Source organism: Podarcis cretensis, assembly GCF_951804945.1.
Source record: "Podarcis cretensis genome assembly, chromosome: 8".
Classification (NCBI taxonomy): Eukaryota; Metazoa; Chordata; class Lepidosauria; order Squamata; family Lacertidae; genus Podarcis; species Podarcis cretensis.
Window position 1 is genome coordinate 38366684 of NC_137177.1, and position 17992 is coordinate 38384675.

Genomic DNA, 17992 nt, shown 5'->3' on the forward strand with positions numbered 1-17992 from the left:
TTTTTAAAAAAGCCAACAGCCCATGTCAACAGCATGCTATATTCCCCTAAGGGCAGGGCTAGGACGCTGCTTTGACTGACACCCCCAGGTGATGAGCACAGGCTGGAATGCTGGCAGTAGCCCAGGGACAAGGTCTTGGCATGCCCAGGCAGAGTTTATTTAGGTTTTGCACAGTGGTGCCATCACAGCCACCACCACGTGCATACAGCCCACAGCAATGCTGACCTTTCTTTGGCCTCTGACAGGAAAAAGCCATGGTGCCGTGATATGATGGTAAAGGAGTCATCTGCTAAAGGAGTCATCTGGAGATCTCCATGATGGTCTGCACACCATACATTTCTTAAGGGATAATTTAAAAAGCCCCCCTGGATCAGACCAATGGCTTGGCGAGTCCAGCATCCGGTTTCCTACAACGGCCGACCAGATGCCTATGGGAAACCCACAAGCAGGATTAATCATGCTTGTTGACAACCAGATGCACAACACTGGATGGCAGACTTACATTCCAACAAATCATCCCTTTGGCAGTACGTCCCTTGTCACGCTTAGGGACACTTCTGATCATCCTATCTATTGTCAGCCCTTTACAGCAGAAATACACACACAACCCAGTAGGTACCTTTCTGACTTAGGTAAACAACTACAGGCGAGACCCTGTGTCACAGCTCAGTGTCAAGAGCATACTGTTGTGTCGCAGGAGTGGGTAGAAGATAGATTTGGTTCTGCTATATATTTAATAAATTTCCTGCTTCTCAGCTACAGCCCTCAAAGCAGCTACCAGTATTTACAACTGGCCCACTCCCTGTTGAACTTTCGGTGTCTTACTGATTTATTATTATTATTATTATTCCAGCAGGCATTTTAACTGAAGTCTGATTTTAAAATTTTAACTGATTTTTACCTTTTCCATACTGCATTCGTTGTACGCTGCTTAGAGACGATTGCAATTAAGCAATATAAAAATCGCTTAAATAAATTAAGGAAAAATCCTTATCCAATATACCAAGAACCACATGCTCATCACTGAAGCAGAAGCTGGCCTCTGACATTCTTTCCCACAAAACTCACAGGGAAGTCACTCTTTCTCAGCCTAACCTAATTCATAGGGTTGTTGTGAGGCTAAAACGGAGAAAGGGAGAACTATGCATGCCACTCTGAATGCCTTGGAAGAAACATGAGATATAATAATAATCATAAATAATCGTGATGATCTGCCCTCCCCTGCTCTATAGCAGACACAACAAATGGATGCAAATGTCAGTGATTGTTGCTGTGTTTTTATTGTTTTTATGTAAATGGCTTAGAGTTTTATCATGTATAAAACACTCATTTTAAAGTTATAATTGTACAAAGTGACCTCCAACTAAATAATGATAATTATATGTACTGTATATATCTTCCTATATACATAAAAATGTAAGGTGCTGTCACATTCCATTAATAGGTGGCTATTTTAACTGCAGCATGACGATTATTATTAAAATGTGTATACTGCCCTGGACCCGCAGGTCTCATGGCGGTTCCCAAGATAATAACACAATATGAAAACACAAAATTAATAATCAAAATAAAAACAAAACAACCCAATAACACACACACCCTATGCTGAATGTGTGCAGCAACATTACAGCATCACCCATAAGAATTGCAGGCTCAGGCTAACCAGATGCCTGTGTGACAGGGGCTGTGCGCAGACAGGTAATCTGTGATGCAATAAGTGATCAGCTTGTTGGGAAAGAGCAGGCAAAAGAAAGCCTTTTCCAAAGATGTGATGGTGATTAAAGCGGGCCATTTTCTCCACCAGCGGGATCTGGTTTATGAGCGAGAGATCTGAGGGAGCTTACGAAGCTCACAATTGTTTTGTTGCTCTGGGACTCCCTGCCTGGGCAGGAGATCTGTGTTGATATTGCAGTGGAAAGCCAGTAAGATCTGTGTGTACTAAAAGGCTTTTGACCTTTTAAAAGCTTGACTGTACTACATAGGCCTTTTTACATCAGTATCACTCCCACAGATCAAATTTACATTTTTTATGCTGGTATTTGGTGGTTTTTAACCTGCTGTCTCCTTATTCTTATTAGTTTTCTTGCATTCTGTGCTTCTCACGTTAACCACCTTGGATTGTAAAAGGAAAAGAACAACAAACAGGGCTGCTGCAACAAGGCACTGAATCTCACCCCATGCCCCTGCTTGCAGTAACTTAAGTCCCATGCCCTTTATGCCCCAGCCCTTCGCCAACACCTTTCTCTCATTCAGTACTAAATCTGGCTGCAAGTCCTTCCGGGTCAGAGATTCATATTGCCTAACAGACCCAGATCTTGTTACAGGCCACTGTCAGCCCATTAGGGACAAAGGTAATTCAGGAAATTATGGACCTGTTCATCTTCTGTAACAAGGAAAATACTAAGCACACAGCAGAGAACAAGTAATTTGTAAACAAGGGGGTTGGGGGTATACTGAGCAATCGGCTTCATTTTTTTAAAAAAATGTTTATTTTATAAGAGGTAACTTGATTGACTAAGAAAGGACAAAATATACACAATAATTAACATATTAAAAGAAAGAGGATCTAAGAGGATTGGTGTGGCTTTTGTTATTTTTAAGCATAATATTCTGAGTAAGCAATGGGGAGAGGGAGGGCAGAGAAAAGAAGCACCAGCACCCTGTAAAAATAGAATTTATTGATATGCCAGACAGCTCAAGTTCAATTTCAAAGCAAACTGGTTTCCTAGAAGCCTTCATTTCCTGGATTCCCAAATCAAGGCTACAATAACTTTGTCATCAACTTATGGATGTCCAAACACCACCCATCCATCACAATCTTGCCTCCAGATGTTTTGGACTACAACTCCCACTTGTCCCATATGAAGCTTGATCCATACACAGGAAACCTAACCCGATTTCCTGCTGGGGGCTGGCTTTCCTCACCTTCTGCAAGCTCTGTGTAATCCTAGCAAGCTGCTTTTTAAAAGCTGCCGGAGTGTTGGACTAGAACTTGGGAGACCAGGGGACTTCACTGGGTGACCTTGGGCAAGTCACTGCCTCTCAGCCTAACCTGCCTCACAGGGTTGTTGTGGGGATTAAATGAGGAAGGGGAGAACCATGTATGTCACCTTGAGATCCTTGGAGGAAAAGGTGGGATATCTGTGCAGTAAATAAACAGTATGTTAGGATACCTTGCACTCTAAGCACTAAGCAAGGTGGGTCCCCTTGACTCAGGAACACAGCAGTGGTATGCCCACATCTTTCCCAGAACTTCTCTGCTCCTCCTTACTTCCAAACCAAGCCAAACCTGCATGGACCCCTGCCTCTGTGTGGAGAGGATCACACCTCCAAAAATAGCCAGAACAGCAGGGATCAGCTGTGTTATGCGAGCAGGCATATAATTTACTTCTCCATGGAAATCTTCAGTGCTAAACTGGAATCTTAAGCATGGATTTTTTGTAAAGGCCCTCCTTAGTGTGCAAAAGTGATCACAATGTCATCTGATACATACACACTGGCCATAGCAGATCCATTCATGCACTTTGCATTACCTACACTTGCCCTCAAAACTGCAATGCAAGTTGTGACGACAGTTCAGTGTGGAATTAGGGTTGGCCAACCAGCACATGTGTTTACAACAGCACAGCAATGCAGACAGGAAGTGACCTGTATTTTGTAGGTCCCTAAGTGGCTGACTTCCCAGCCTCCAGGTGCTAAACCAAGCAGCCAAAGCTGTCCATTATAGGCAACCTGAGGCCTGCTGCTCTAAACCACTCTAGCAGCACACAGAAACAAGCCAAACATGAAACTGCTTTATCTATTTCAAACTGACAACTTATGGTACTCTTTCTCTATGAAGTACGCAGCTAGGGAAACTCACATTTATAAAATTACATTAAAAGAATTTAAAAAGGGGTCTATGCTTTATTTATTATTACATTTTAATCTCACCTTTCCTCCAAGGACCTCAAGGTGGTTGTACATAATTCTCCCCCCTTCCCTTTATCTTCACAACAACCTTGTGAGGAAGGTCAGGCTTAGGGGATAGGGACAGGCGCAAAGTCATGGCTGAGTGGGGATTTGAACTCTGGTCTCCTGGGTCCTAGTCCAACACTCTAACTACTATGCCACACTGGTTCTGTCAGTACAATGTGTTTGCAGGAAGCAGTATCACACCAGGGAAGGGAGGGGAAAGAAAGGTAAGCAAATGAAGGGCATGTCTGGCTGGTGCTCAATAACATTGAGAAATGCACCTGCAAGGTTGTTGGCATTTTGTGGTGGGCGAAGAATGGTTGGTTCAACCTTGTTAAAAGGTTCAAAGCAGTGGCTTGATGGCCAAGGAAAAAGAAGATGCAGAATCTTTATCTCCAAAATAAATAAATGCTCCTAGAGAGTCAGGGGATATTTCTCCTCTCATGGAGGAAATGTTCAGCTAGCAGTGATGTGGCAGAAAGGCCACCACTGCCACAATTGTACTCAGGAAGCTCTCTTATATATTTTGCTTCTCATTCCTTTCAAACACTCCCCAGAAATCCCTCTGTGCACCATTAAGGTTTCAAATTCGCCTGGTGGGTAGAATCTCCCAGCTGCTGCAAATGCATCAACTACTTACAGAACTCTCATTCTTGAGACAAGAATAAAATGGCATCTGCTCAGCTGCCACCTGCTGAAAAAAGGTCCAAGGAGCTGCTCCACAAGAACTGAAAGGCATCCAGGCCATATTCGCACCACATATTTACAGGACTGCCATATCACTTTAAACTGTTATGGTGTCCCTCAAAGAATTATGGGAGGTGTAGTTTGTTAAAGGCATTGATAATTGCTCAGTTCTCAGAATGGTTTAACAATCCATCCCTCTTCAAAAGGAACACAAAAGCACACACACAGGGCAAACTAAGGAGGAAATTGCTGAGGTAAAAAATAAAATACACCCAATACAACCAAAACTGTAGTAACACCAATTGCGCAGAGGGGGAAGAACAGTAAAAATTGCCAACTCACAAAATGCACAGTAGGAAAGGCACATGGCCAAGAAAAGACAAGGCCACATCCACACCTCTAAACCGCTGAGCCTCTCAGGCTTGCCGATCAGGTGGTCGGCGTTTCGATTCCCCACGACGGGGTGAGCTCCCGTTGCTCGGTCCCTGCTCCTGCCAACCTAGCAGTTCGAAAGCACCCCAAAAAGTGCAAGTAGATAAATAGGTACCACTCCGGCGGGAAGGTGCGCTGCTCTGGTGTTGGTGTTCCGTTGTGCCAGAAGCGGCTTAGTCATGCTGACCAGATGACCCGGAACAACTGTCTGTGGAGCGGACAAACACCAGCTCACTCAGCCTTTAAAGCGAGATGAGCGCCGCAACCCGAGTGTCGTTCGCAACTGGACTTAACTGTCAGGGGTCCTTTACCTTTACCTTTAATACCACTTTAAACAGTCATGGCTTCCCCCCAAGAATTCTGGGAACTGTAGTTTGTTAAGGGCGCTGAGAGTTGTTAGAGACCCCATTTGCTGCACAGAACTACAATTCCCGGAGTTCCCTGAAAGAGGGATTGATTGTTAAACTACTCTGCAAATTGTATCTCTGTGAGGGGTCTCCCAATGTGCTCATTTGATTGATGCTGTGCTGTACTCAGCCCATGCAGGGTTCGGGCCTAAATGTTTTACAGCTGTACATTCAAACCGAAAGCTGTACATTTGGATGGAACCAGGCAGCAGTCTTCAATCTTGGTTCAACATTATCTTAGAAAGATGCATCATTTGCAAAGCAGCGGTGCCTGTTTGGAGACATGCATGATGCCGTATTCTGCCCAAATGCAACTTGCCCTCTCCAGGGCAGAAGCTGAACAAACTTCCTGAAGGTTTGCAGCAAAGGTGAGCTGCCGCCAAAACCACTTCAACAGCTACCACTCATGATATCAAGACCTCTCCGTTGCCAGATATTTGTGTTTAAAAATGAATGTGTACTTCATAAAAGTGGAAAAATACAGCTTTTTGTATGAGCATGTTGCTTTCTGCAAGGCAAGCAGCCCACCTGAAGGTTGGGGAGAAGTGTAGCAAGATTGCCATTAGGCGTGACAAAATGAATGTATTGTCCCACACATAGCAAAGCTGGGCTTTCACTGCAGGAGTCATGTCCCCCTTCCATATTATGTCTACCTTCAGCCTGAAGAGTCCTTGGCCAGAAATGATGTGAGTCGTAGTCCCATCTGGAGGGCCAGAGGTTCCCCAGCCTTGCTTCATAGGAAGAGCCCCGTCTTAAGATGAGGGTTGTGACTCTCTAAATGAGGCAATTTTCAGAAACGGTGGTATCTGGCACACCAGGTGCAGCCAATGAGTTCACAACAAACAGGTAATGATCAGCTTGCAGCTTCTCTTGGCAGGCTGTTCATTTCCTTTCCCATAGGAAGTATTAAGCCGCACACACAAGCCGCTGCTTCCTGCAGAGCACAGATGCTGAAAACAGAAACCCCAGAAACGGCCTTGCTATGTGAAAGTAGATGACTCCTGTCTCCTTTCTTTTTCTGCCAAGGACACTCCTGCTGCCTCCTGCTCCACATGCAACCCCTTCTTCCAAGCAAGGAAATGCACAGCTATGCCAGTGGTATACCCATGTTTCACATCTAGTTCACAAAGCCTTTATATTTATTTATCTATTTATTTATCCATCCATCTGATTTCTATCCCACCTTTCCTCCAAGGAGCTCAAACTGGCATGCCTTCGTTCCCCCACCCCCACCCCACCCCAACAACCCTGGTAGGTAGGTTAGGCTATGAGACAGTGACTGGTCCAAGGTCACCCAGTGAGCTTCACGGTTGAATGGGGATTTGAACCCAGGGCCTAGTCAAACACTCCAGCACTATGCTACACCAGCTTAACACTCTTCAGCAAATGTGCTTTTGATGGCTGGCTGCGTGTGTGTAGCTGAGAGGTTGGACACCCCATATAAAGTTAGAATTCTGCACGTTATCTTGATGAAATCTATAACTTGATTATGCACCAGCAACCGAATCCATTCTCTAAATACCTATCAGGAAGGTATTTACCTCCTTCCTTTCTTCTATAGAACTCAAGGCAAACTATCCAAGGGTTTTCTAGCAGAGGGAATTATAGGGTAGAGCACCATGCTGCAGAGGGTGCCAAAACAATGCTGTAGAATGGACCACTAGACTTGGGGGATGCTGAATTTTAGTAGCACCCAGGGTGACACTGGAATTTGAGAGCCCAAAGTCCACCACTGTTTCCAAGCAATCACCCATCCCAGAAGCTGACCAGACCTGGCCTACAGTTGCTGCGTCACGGGTCTTCAGATCATGCCCTGAATCTATAAGGAAGTTGGCACACTGTACATAAACAGTGGTAACTATAAACAATAATAACAGTGCCCTTTTCACATCCAGACCCAAGGCCAACCCTCTCTCCCGAGACCCATATCCATTCACATCTCCAATAACACCACCAGCCTTGGTAGTTACAGAATAAGAATACATTTTTAAACAAAGATAACAGCTTGGATCCAAAGGTGCCCTTCCATTAACCAAGAGAGCCTCTTCTACTCACAGAAGGGCTGTTTCCAACTTTGCGAAAGGCTGAGAAGAGCCACTGCAAGTCCAGGGAAGTTATTCTCTGCCTGTGCGCTCCAGCCTTTGCTGTGCTGACTGGGGATGATGGGAATTGTGGTGCAGAACAGCTGGATGGCGGCGGGTTGGCGAAGGCTGGTGGGAGGTCTTGCTCAAGAGAAGACTCCATACAAGTTCTTTTTTAAAAGACCTATTTATGGCTCACTAGTGGGCATATGCGGTTTCTTGTACTGTAAAGCAATCCCCAGTACATCACAGGGACAAACTGCAGAAGGCTAGGTTGGCAAGTGTTTCTTCCACTTGTCCAACAGCTCAGCACAAGGAACCACCAAACGGGACTGCCTCAATGGTGATCACAAGGCACTTGCGGGTCTACGACTGGTTTTGCGCACTCAAACCTCCAATGCAAGGTAAGCAGAGCTTCCATCAGAGCAATGCTAGGATCTGGAGCGACACTGCTCTACACCCATAAGCTTTCAGTTACAATGGAAGTTCAGGCCTTGCTATATCTCTGTGCAATGAACCTGCATGGAAGCAAGGCATCTCTCTTGGAGGTGGTGCTAGCAGCTCCCCACCTCCACTCCTAGATGCAAGAGGTCAAGCTGTGGCTGCTTCATTCCTGCACTGCAGGGAGTTGGACTAAATAACCCTTGGGTGTCCCTTCCAAATCCACCATTTTATGGTACTTAGTGGTGAGGAAAACAAACTCTCCACATGGCTCAAAAGCACCACCTCCTCTATCAATTGTGTGGCTAAGCTCACAGGATGAAGCCCTGAAGGCAAGGTTGACCCAACTTCCGTTGCATACCACGGTAAATGGTATGCCTCAAACACACTGGCTCAACAGGTCAGATAATTAGTGTTTGTGTGTGCAGAGTGTTCTTTTTCTTAAAAAAAGAGAGAGAGAGAGAGACTTCCCTTGTCATACTACTCACTGGGAAGAAATGGCCATAACCGCTTGTCTGACAGCCTTCAAACTCACCCATATGGATCCACTACAACGCCTACTGTGACTAATTAAAAAACAGGAATGCTGCATTTTTGGAGGTCTGCTGTCTTATTAGCTAGATGTTCACCTCTGCCCCATTTCTGCTGCCACAGACATCTAAATAAAAGGTTAGTTGGCTCTGAGCAAACAGATGTTGACCCAGCTCTAACTGCTGCTCAAGAAAGCCCCACCTAGAGACAGTCAACAATTGTCAAGTGACTTTTCTCATAAGAGAAGTGCTAGATTGAAGACTTAGCCCCAAACACTGAGGCTAAGCCCTTGCAAAAGGCAAGCCAAAAGCCGAGATGGGCTATGCTGTGCCTACCCAGCAGGAGGCAACAATGCTTCTGAATACCAGATGCTGGAAACTGAAAGAGAGGGGCTCTTGTACTGGGGTCCTGCTTATGGGTTTTCTATAGGCGTCTTGCTGACCACAGCACAAACAGGATGCAAAACCACATGGGCCCCCTTTGGTCTGATCCAGCAGGCTCTTCTTATGTTCTTATGTTTAGGGAGGGCAATTGAGCAAGAGAAACCACCCTTGAAAAGTTGCTTGAACCCAGCTCTCTGCAAGGTCCATTTTAGCAATGAAGCCTCCTTTCAGAGAGGGGCTACCAGCTGTTTGGCTTATAAATAGCCACTTGCCTGGAAACCTGTAGTAGGCAACACACTTCCCTGGAAACGCCGGGCCCTCCACCTTTTAGGTCACAAATGACTAAACTTGGGCATGTGCAGGCAGGTGAACTACTAGTTTGCAGGCTGTTCTCTTTTGTCAATTTATTGACAAGGCTGAGTTTGGGGAGTCCACCAAAGTGACTGATAAAGATGCTTGAAATGGGGGACTGGGAGTTAGTCTCCCAGGCAAAGAATCAAGGAGTAGTAACTAACTCAGGCTTTCAGGAGCTTGATGCAGCAGCCTTGCTGAAGCCAAACTGGTCTGGGGCTGGTCAGCACCTAGATGAGAAACCCTGGGGAACCCAGGCATGCCACTTTCAGTAAATGGGCAAGAGCTGTAGCTCAGAGGTAGACCATCCGCTTTGCACATGAAAGGTCCCAGCTTCAATCTGTAGCATCAGCAGGTAGGACTGGGAATGCATGTTCCCCATCTGAAACCCTGGAGAGCTGCTGCCGGTCAGTGTCGCCAATACTGATGGATCAACTGTATGAGCTGATGTAAGGCAGCTTTTCATGAGTTTTCCAGAGTAAATTAATTAATAAAATAAAATACCCAGGAAGGTTATAAATGAATTCAAGAGCCAGCTTTCTGAATGCTACACAAGGCAGTGCTGCAATTACATGGCAAAGGAACTAAGGTTTTGTGGGAGCTGTCCGCTGCTCTTACAGCCATGAACACAGATATCTTCTGTCAGAGATGTAAAGGCAGCCAGTGAAGTGGAGATGAGTCCCATGCGCTGTGACCTTCACAGTGCTCCCCCTCCCGCTCCCCCCTTGGAAGAAAAGCTTCCCCCTCCAGCAATAGGGTATCAAGAATATTGAACACAGATATAGCCAAGCAGAAAAGCCCCCTGCTGCTCAGGGAAATATCAAGGTGATGGAAAGCATTAATTGGAAGATTAACCTAATTATCTGGACACAGAATACATGGGTTTTAAATAATTTCTCTCTGAGCTGCACTCTGTGAAGAAGACATCGTGGCTGTAAACAATCTATGCACTCCACTTGGTCCAGGCAATTATTTTCCAAACAATACATGATTTGTCTGTGCCAGCTGGTCCACAGAAAATTAGCATCAACTAACCACAAATCTGTACTGGCAGTATAATATTTTGGTTCTGTGCATGTCTTGGTAGCCATACTGCTCTTGCAGAGGTGCAAAACACACAGACCAACTGAGACACCACGAATGGAGCAATATTAGAAATGGTAAAGCTTCTCAGTTACATGGAGCTCTTCTTTTGTAAAAACAGAAATATAGCATTGCTGCTCTTAAACAAGACAGGTCATAAGGTTTGGAGAGGAACTACATTAACTATGAAGGAATTTAATTGGCAAGGGTGACAAAGCAAAACAAAGTAGCAAATATATTTAACAGGGAAGAAGATGAGCTTGGAAAGCACCAGGACTCATCAGATTTGCTTGTATCATTTAGCCTAATGGATATTTTAATCAATTAGGCAGGCAACAGATAGATGTCTAAAATATCTCGCAAGATGAAAGGGACTTCCTCCACTTCCTGACAGAACCTGGTTGCAAATTGCCTTGCTAGGAGGCACTGCTTCATCTTTACATCACTTGTTCCCTGCAGCATAGTGGAAGGGAAACTATGAACACACACATCAGAGTTTACCCCATGGAACCTACCAGGACTTGCCTCCAAGTTCACATGTAGAAGACAGGACTGTAAATCTCTGTACTCTCCATCCCAGATAATTTCTTTTCTCAGCTTCCCCTTAAAATGGCCTTCGCTAACCTGATGCCTCCCCAGCTGTTTGGGGTGCTCACCTATCTAGAATTCTACCAGATGAGTTATCAAATATGTGTTCTACACACCTCTGAGGGCAGTAGGCCCAAATACCACTTTCCAAGGCCCCACAGATCTTATCTTCATTCTCTGTGTCCAGGCTCAGGTAATTTAGTAAGAAACAAAGAGTGAGATTTGAAAACTAAAATCACCCTCAATTACCTACCATAACTTAACAGCCTACAGAGGCCATACATTCCTGCAACTCTAAAATCTGTTCCAATTAAACACAGCCCTAAGTTAACATGCTCCACAAAAAATCTGTTGGATCAGACCAAAGGCCCATTTAAGTCCAGTATCCTGCACATAATGGGTCATCAAGATGCCCGAAGGGAGTCCACAAGCTGCAAATCATTTCTTATATTGGTGAGAAAGCAAGTTACTACATTCCCCTTCTAGCTTTAATCCAAGACAGAGGGAGAGGTGGAGTGGGGGAGAATACAATGAAAGCCTGCTCTTTTCCCAAGAGCAAAAGAAAAATACTGTCCATTAATCAAGAGAACTACCATTTTTATCTTGTGAACTGCCCTGAGATCTTTGAAGGGCAGTATATAAATTTAATAAATAATAACACGGTCTGTTGGGCAGCTTTCTTTTGCATTGATAGGTGATGTGCCAAAGCCTCAGACCATACTTGCAAAACTGCCATAGCCAGCCATCCGTAAGAAAGGACAGATTGTTACCTTAGTCTCTCCACACCCCAGTAATCACTTCCTCAGCTGCTACACCAGACAAGTCACAGTGGCAATTCAACAATAGCTGGAGTGGAGTTCAACAGTTGAAGCATTACTGTTATTCTATAGTTGGGCTTAAATTATTGTTTGACAATTCTATTTGTACAGTTTTTATTAGCTTCCCTGGGCTCCTATGGGGGGAAAGGAAAGAAACACCACTTAAATAGTGGTGCATCTCCTTGTATGTCTAAAGCAGGCCCCACCCCAACCCTAAACAGAAACAAACAAACAAACAAACAAACAAACAAACAGGTGGGCACTCCAAAGTGCTGCCTGGGCACAAACTGACCCCAAATCACTGCTGCTGCTGTCAAAAGGCTTATTTGCTGGTATAAACTTTTCAAAGATGAGCCAGTCATTTTATGAACCTATAGTGTGTCAAGGGAAGTACTATAACAGTACGGCTCTATTCTGCCTTGGTTAGACCTCACCTGGAGTTCTGTCTCCAGTTCTGGGCACCACAGTTTAAGAAGAATATTGCCAAGCTAGAACATGTACAGAGTAGGGTGACCAGGATTTTTAATGGCCTGGAAACCGAGCCTTATGAGTGGTTGTGAGGGAGTTGGGCATGTTTAGTCTGGAGAAGAGAAGATCGGAGAGGTGATCTGAAAGCCATCTTCAAATATCTGAAAAGCTGTCACGTGGAAGACAAAGCAAGCTTGTTTTCTGCTGCTTCAGAAAGCAGGGACCCAAACCAACTGATTTAAATAACCAGGAAGGAGCTTCTGACTAAACATTAGAAATAACTTTCTCGTGATCAACAATGGAACAGACTCCCTTGGAAGCTGATGGGAGTCTCCTTCATTGGAGGTTTTTAAAGATAGGTTCAATGGCTATCTGTCAGGGATTCTTGAGCTGTGATTCCTGCATTGCAGGAGATTGGACTGGATGACCCTTTGGATCCCTTACCATTCTATGATTGTATATTGTATTTAATGCTTTTTGGGACTTGTAAATGTGGTTGTATGCTGCATTGATATTCTACATACCATTTATAAGTACTTTCATAAATTATATAAACAAATGAAACCTACTTGCCAGGCCTTGAGCACAGGAATGCTTCTAAACATGCTCACAGTAAACCTTTTCCTCACCACCACCACCAAGCAAGGACAACAGCCACCCTCACCTTTAAAACAAAGGACTCTGAATCTCCTGTCAAGGGCTTCAAGTGTCAGCAAACTTAACCCCCAGAACCTCCAAGCGCAAGACAAGTTCACCACAGATAAGACTGCATCTTTGCTGCCTACCTAATGGGACCCTGGCCTTGTGTTTGGGGCAAGAGGGAAGAAGGATGCATTTGGGTCCCCCTCAAAAAATAAATAAATGATGCTATAGATATGTTGCTGGATTGTATTTCTTGCACAGTTTCCCTTTCTCGTTTTCTCGGTTCCCCATGACTGTCTGAAAGGAGGCCCGGAAACAAGGCCGCGGGGACGAGCACACTCACCGCTGTGCGAGCTGAACCACCGGGGTCCGATGTGCAGAGGCAGCGCATCAGCCAGCGAGGCCCTGGACCCCAGGTAGAGCATCCCGTCTCTGTGGTGACCGCCTCCCGTCTCCTGGAAACCGTTGCCATGGGCGTAAGGGGTAGAGTCCGCGCCCGACCCGCCGCCGGGACCCCGCTCCGAGTCTGCTCCCGCCGCGGCTGTCGTGGTGGTGGTGGCCCCCGCTGCAGCCGCCGCCGTGTAGAGGCCGAAGGGGACGCTGCCGGCGGCGGCGGGCTCCATGCCCAGCCCTACGCCCACGCCGGCCACGGAGCTGACGGAGCGGCTGCGCAAGCCCATGGCGGGCCCTCCGCCGCCGCCCGCGCCCCGGTAGTGCCCGAAGTGGGGGGCTCCCCCGGGCGGCGGCACCGCGCTGTCGTCGCTCGACACGCCGGCCAAGGGCCCGCCCCGGGAGCGCCCCGTGGCCGTTGCGCCCGCCGTGCTCTGCTTGCCGCCCATGCCGCTGGCGGCGGCAGCGCCGTGGACGGGGAGGTCGAGCAGGGGCACCCGCGCCGGGGACTAGGAGCTAAAGCGGCCCCCGGAGCCGGGCATCCTCTCCCGGCCGTCGTCGCCGCTCCGGCCGCCGCCGCTCCTCCTTCGCTCCGAGCGCAAGCAGCAACAGCCCCAGCCGCCGTCCGACGCCGCGCCCCACCGGGCGGCCCGCTGCTCCTCCCGGGCTCATCCACGGCTACAAGGCAGCAGGGCCAGCGCTGCCCCGCCTCCGGGGCCCGCCCTACGGAAGAAAGACGCCGCCGCCGCCGCCGCCGCTGGGGCCCCGGCCTCTGTGCGCGGGTCCTCTGGCGCTGCCGCTCCGCATCCAGGCGAAGCGCGGGGAAGGCGAGGCCGGCCTCTCGCAGGAGGAACAGCAGCCCCAGCTGCTGCGGGCTCCGTCAAGGCGCGCCCCGGCCAGCCATGGAGCGAGCGAGCGAGCGCAGGCCCTCCCTTGGCTCTCCTTGCCGCCCTGCCCGCCCGAGGGCTGCCTCGGCGCGGCCTTGCCGGCGTCCCCGTCGCTCCTCGGCCAGGCGCCGCTTTCCGTCGGGGGCGGGGGTGTCCTCGCTGGCGGGCTCCCTCCCGCCTGTTCCTCTGGCCGTCCGGCTGCCGGAGGAGAGACAATAGAGGCGCGCAGGACGCCTGCGCCGGAGCTTCTCTCCGCCCCCGCCACGGGGTTGCGTCAAGGGCTGGGCGGGCGAGCGGTGGGCGCGTGGACGGGGCGGGCCGCCAGGATTCCCTCCCCACCTCGCGTGAAACTGTCGGGGGAGTCGAGCCCCGTGAAAAGCAGCGGGGAGGGATGCCCCGGTAAACGCGCGCTGCACGGCTGCCTCATCCTAGTGGGCGCACTTACTTTCCCGGGGCTTGCTGCTGGGAAAACTGTGCGCAAGGTCGGACTGCTGCCCAACCGCCACCCCCCCTCCCCGCACGTTTACTCGGGAGTAATTAGCACAAAGGCCACTGGGACTAGCTCCTAGGTAAGTGGGGTTTCTGGGAACCATAGGAGAAGAGAATGCTCTCGTGCACCGTTCCTGCTTACTGGTTTCCCCCAGGCATCTGTTTGGCCAGTGTGAGAATAGGATGCTGGTCTAGATGCTCCTCCAATTCCAGGGGTGTTGGGCATGGGGAGCCACTGTTTGGGTGAGGTGCAGGGTGCTGACCACTATGGGGGGTGGCATAGGTGTTTCGTCTCTATTCCTTGTTCTGGCCTCTCTCCCTTGCATTACAGAGACTTGAGTGAGTGAGCTGGATGGACCTGACCTGACCTAGTATACCCACCTGGGTTTTTGGTACTGCACCAGGTTAGACTAAGGGGTCAAGGCAAGGATGTTGCTATTGGCTATAGGAGCACCATCTCCTTCACCAGGAAGCCTCTTGACCTTGGGATGCGCTTACATTGTCTGCACCTGGTGTGGGGCCAGAAAGACAGATCAGGGAGGCTGCTGGTTTACTGACTGCCCTGTTATCCAGCAGCAACCCTGATCTAGCTGGCTGAGGTGTTGCTGGAGGATGCTACAACTTCTATATCCACACACAGGCTGCTGTTGGACAAGCCTGAGACCCATGACAACTGTGGGTCTCTCTCAAAGGGTCAACAGTCTAACACACCAGGCAGGACTCACCTTGATGTGATCTTTGCCCTTAGTAATATGTGGGATGGACTGAAGATAGGAGAAATGCAATGTACACCTTTGGCATGGTCAGCCCATTATCTGGTTATGCTTGGACTGACAACAGCAATTCCTCCCTGTAAGTGTGGTGGGCCCATTAGGACAGCCCACCCTCAGAGACTGGTAGAACGTGATGTGTTCCTGAATGCTCTGGGGGATTTTCCAGTGGATAAAGCTAGAGGTCCTGGTGAAACCCTGGTCTTGCGATGGAATAGCGAGCTGAAATGGGTGGCAGACACAATCGTTCTTGAGCATCCTCTCTGGCATTTTGGAGTCTGAGCAACTAGCTCCTTGGTATTCTGAGGAGCTCTGGACTTTGAAACAGGCCGGATGAAGACTGGAACACAAGTGGTGCAAGTCTCGCTTGTGCCTAACCATGTGCCCACACTTGTGCCTACCATGTGGTAGTGTGGGCTGCAAAGAAGCCTCATTTTGCAGCTTGCGTTGCATCTTCTAGTAGCTGTTCAGCGGAGTTATTTCGGATGTTCCAGAGGTTATTGACTCCTATTGTGGGGGAGGGACATTTTTCTTGACTTGATTCTTTTATCTTTTTGTAAACTACTTTGAAGTTTTTTTACTATCAAGCAATGTAAAAATTTTATGAAATAAATAAATAAAATAAATGATTGAAGTCATAAGGAACAAGAGGAGCAGGTTCTCAGATGTTAAGTGATGTTGCTTGATTTGAAGCTATACTGCATTCCACCATACAGCTCCCAGTTACACTCTTCTGTGGCCCTAAGAGGGTTTTGATTTTATGATACTTTCTACATTTATATTCCACCTTTCTTTCATCAAGGAGCCCAAAGAAGCATACCTGTTATCAACCCATCCAGGTACCAAACAGGCCCAAACCAGCTTAGCTTCAGGAACTATGGTGGCTTTCTGTGCCATCTGACCACATACTAGGTCCTGCCATGGGGAGGGGGGTTGATTCACACCAAGGGTCCCAGGACTGCTTTGGGTTTCTTTTTTAAATATGGTTACAAAATAATTCGGTATTCTATTTGAAACTGCAGTGAGACATACTTTCAAGCAAATGTGTGCTTCATTGTGTTACACAAACATTTGTTGTGGAGACTTTTTAAAAAATCGAATAATAAATAGGAATTTTATAAGCACAAATATAAAACAGTCAGGTTTTTGGAAATGCATATTTAGTTCAGATGGGAATTTGATATTTAATAAGAATAGCGAAAAATAGCAGAGCTAAGTAGTTGACCAGCTATATAGGTCTCCTGAGTTTTAGGGTGCAATTCTATACCCTCTTACTAGGAAGTCAATCCCATTGTTCTTAATGGGAGTTTTTGTGTAGACTTGTATAGGATTGCACTGTTGATCATGTGTGGTGTGAAACACTGGGTGGGAACAAGGACAGAAGACAGCCCTCTTGGCCTTTGAAAACGGAGTTCATGCATATCCCCCACATCTCTTGAACACTTTCTTCTTTTCTAGTACTAACATACACACACAAGTACACAGAATCAATTATTATTTATATAGCACCACCATCATCTCCCCCCAGAAGATTACATTCTTAAGATGAAGCCACAGATGCATAACCTATCCTGTTCTACTCCCATATTTTTTGCACTTCATTTTGTATTGTGCTCCTTGTATGTGTTCTCAAATTTCACCTAACATTGCTCCGCAGTCCTGTAGCAAGGACACAGCCATTCTGTCCAGTGTTTTTAGGGGAGTCTCATAAAAGTGCAAGGTAAGTGCACTCTTCACACTGGCAATTATGCTAAAACATGGGTGGGCAGACTTCCAGCTTGCAAATTCTACATCATTTTTCACTATAACCTCAAGTGGCCTTCAGATGCTGCTGGACTACAACTCCCATCATCTGTGACCATTGATTATGCTGGCTGGAGCTAATGAGAGAAATCCAACAAGATGTAGGGACCATGTTCACTTCCCCTGACTTACAATTTTGTGCCCAGGAACTAGGGTATCAGAACTGAATTAGGTGTCTTTCCACATATCTGACGCCCCCCGCCCTTTGTTGGTTTCAACAGTGGGGAGTCCAGAGGTCATTTTGGGGCTGTTAAGAGTCAGAATCCTTGCTGATCTACTGCATATCTACCTTCTACCTAGTCCTGCCCAAGTCAACCCTGATGGCCAGTCTCCCATATTTGTAGACCCCAGAACTTTAGGACCAGAGTGTGAATGCATAAAGGACCAAATTCTGTCCAGCAAATTCACAGTGAGTTGCATAAAGTGCTCTGTACAGAAGGTAAGAAAGGGATTCTGCTAAAGCTGTGGCTAACAGTGCTGGTGGCAGAGAGGAAACCCACCTTTTGTCTGTTTTTCCAATGATTTTATTCCAGGCTCACTTCCATGCCCAAGAGGGCTCTAAAAATAGCCACTGACACACATAGCAGAAAAGCTAGAGAGCTCATCTAGCTGGTTGGGAAGCTCACCTGATGCAAAGGAAGTGATCTTGAACCTGTATCTTTATATTCAGGCCGATAGGCTTGCAGCCCAACATCCAATGATAGGGTTGCTCTTTGGAATACACCTAGTTGTAGAAAGTTGAGGAAATGGATTGTCCACGTCCACAACTGCCATCCACGTGCAGAAC

General features: G+C 47.3%; 2 protein-coding genes across 2 annotated transcripts in view; one reads left to right on the plus strand and one right to left on the minus strand.

The window, feature by feature from the left end:
* Window positions 1–13799, minus strand: part of ZNRF1 (zinc and ring finger 1) — a 27591-nt gene extending 13792 nt beyond the window's left edge. Inside the window, exon 1 of the mRNA XM_079988495.1 lies at window positions 13210–13799. Coding sequence (XP_079844621.1) covers window positions 13210–13705 — 496 coding nt within the window. The 5' untranslated portion in view covers window positions 13706–13799. The remainder of the gene's footprint in view (window positions 1–13209) is intronic.
* LOC307223416 (uncharacterized protein) lies at window positions 13704–16028 on the plus strand (the record flags this gene model as incomplete). Its single annotated transcript, XM_079989384.1, has 3 exons — window positions 13704–13726; window positions 13779–14712; window positions 14964–16028. 2 exons carry the CDS (start codon window positions 13704–13706, stop codon window positions 14710–14712), a joined length of 957 nt encoding a protein of 318 aa, XP_079845510.1. The 3' UTR covers window positions 14964–16028.
* Window positions 16029–17992: the final 1964 nt, after the last annotated feature.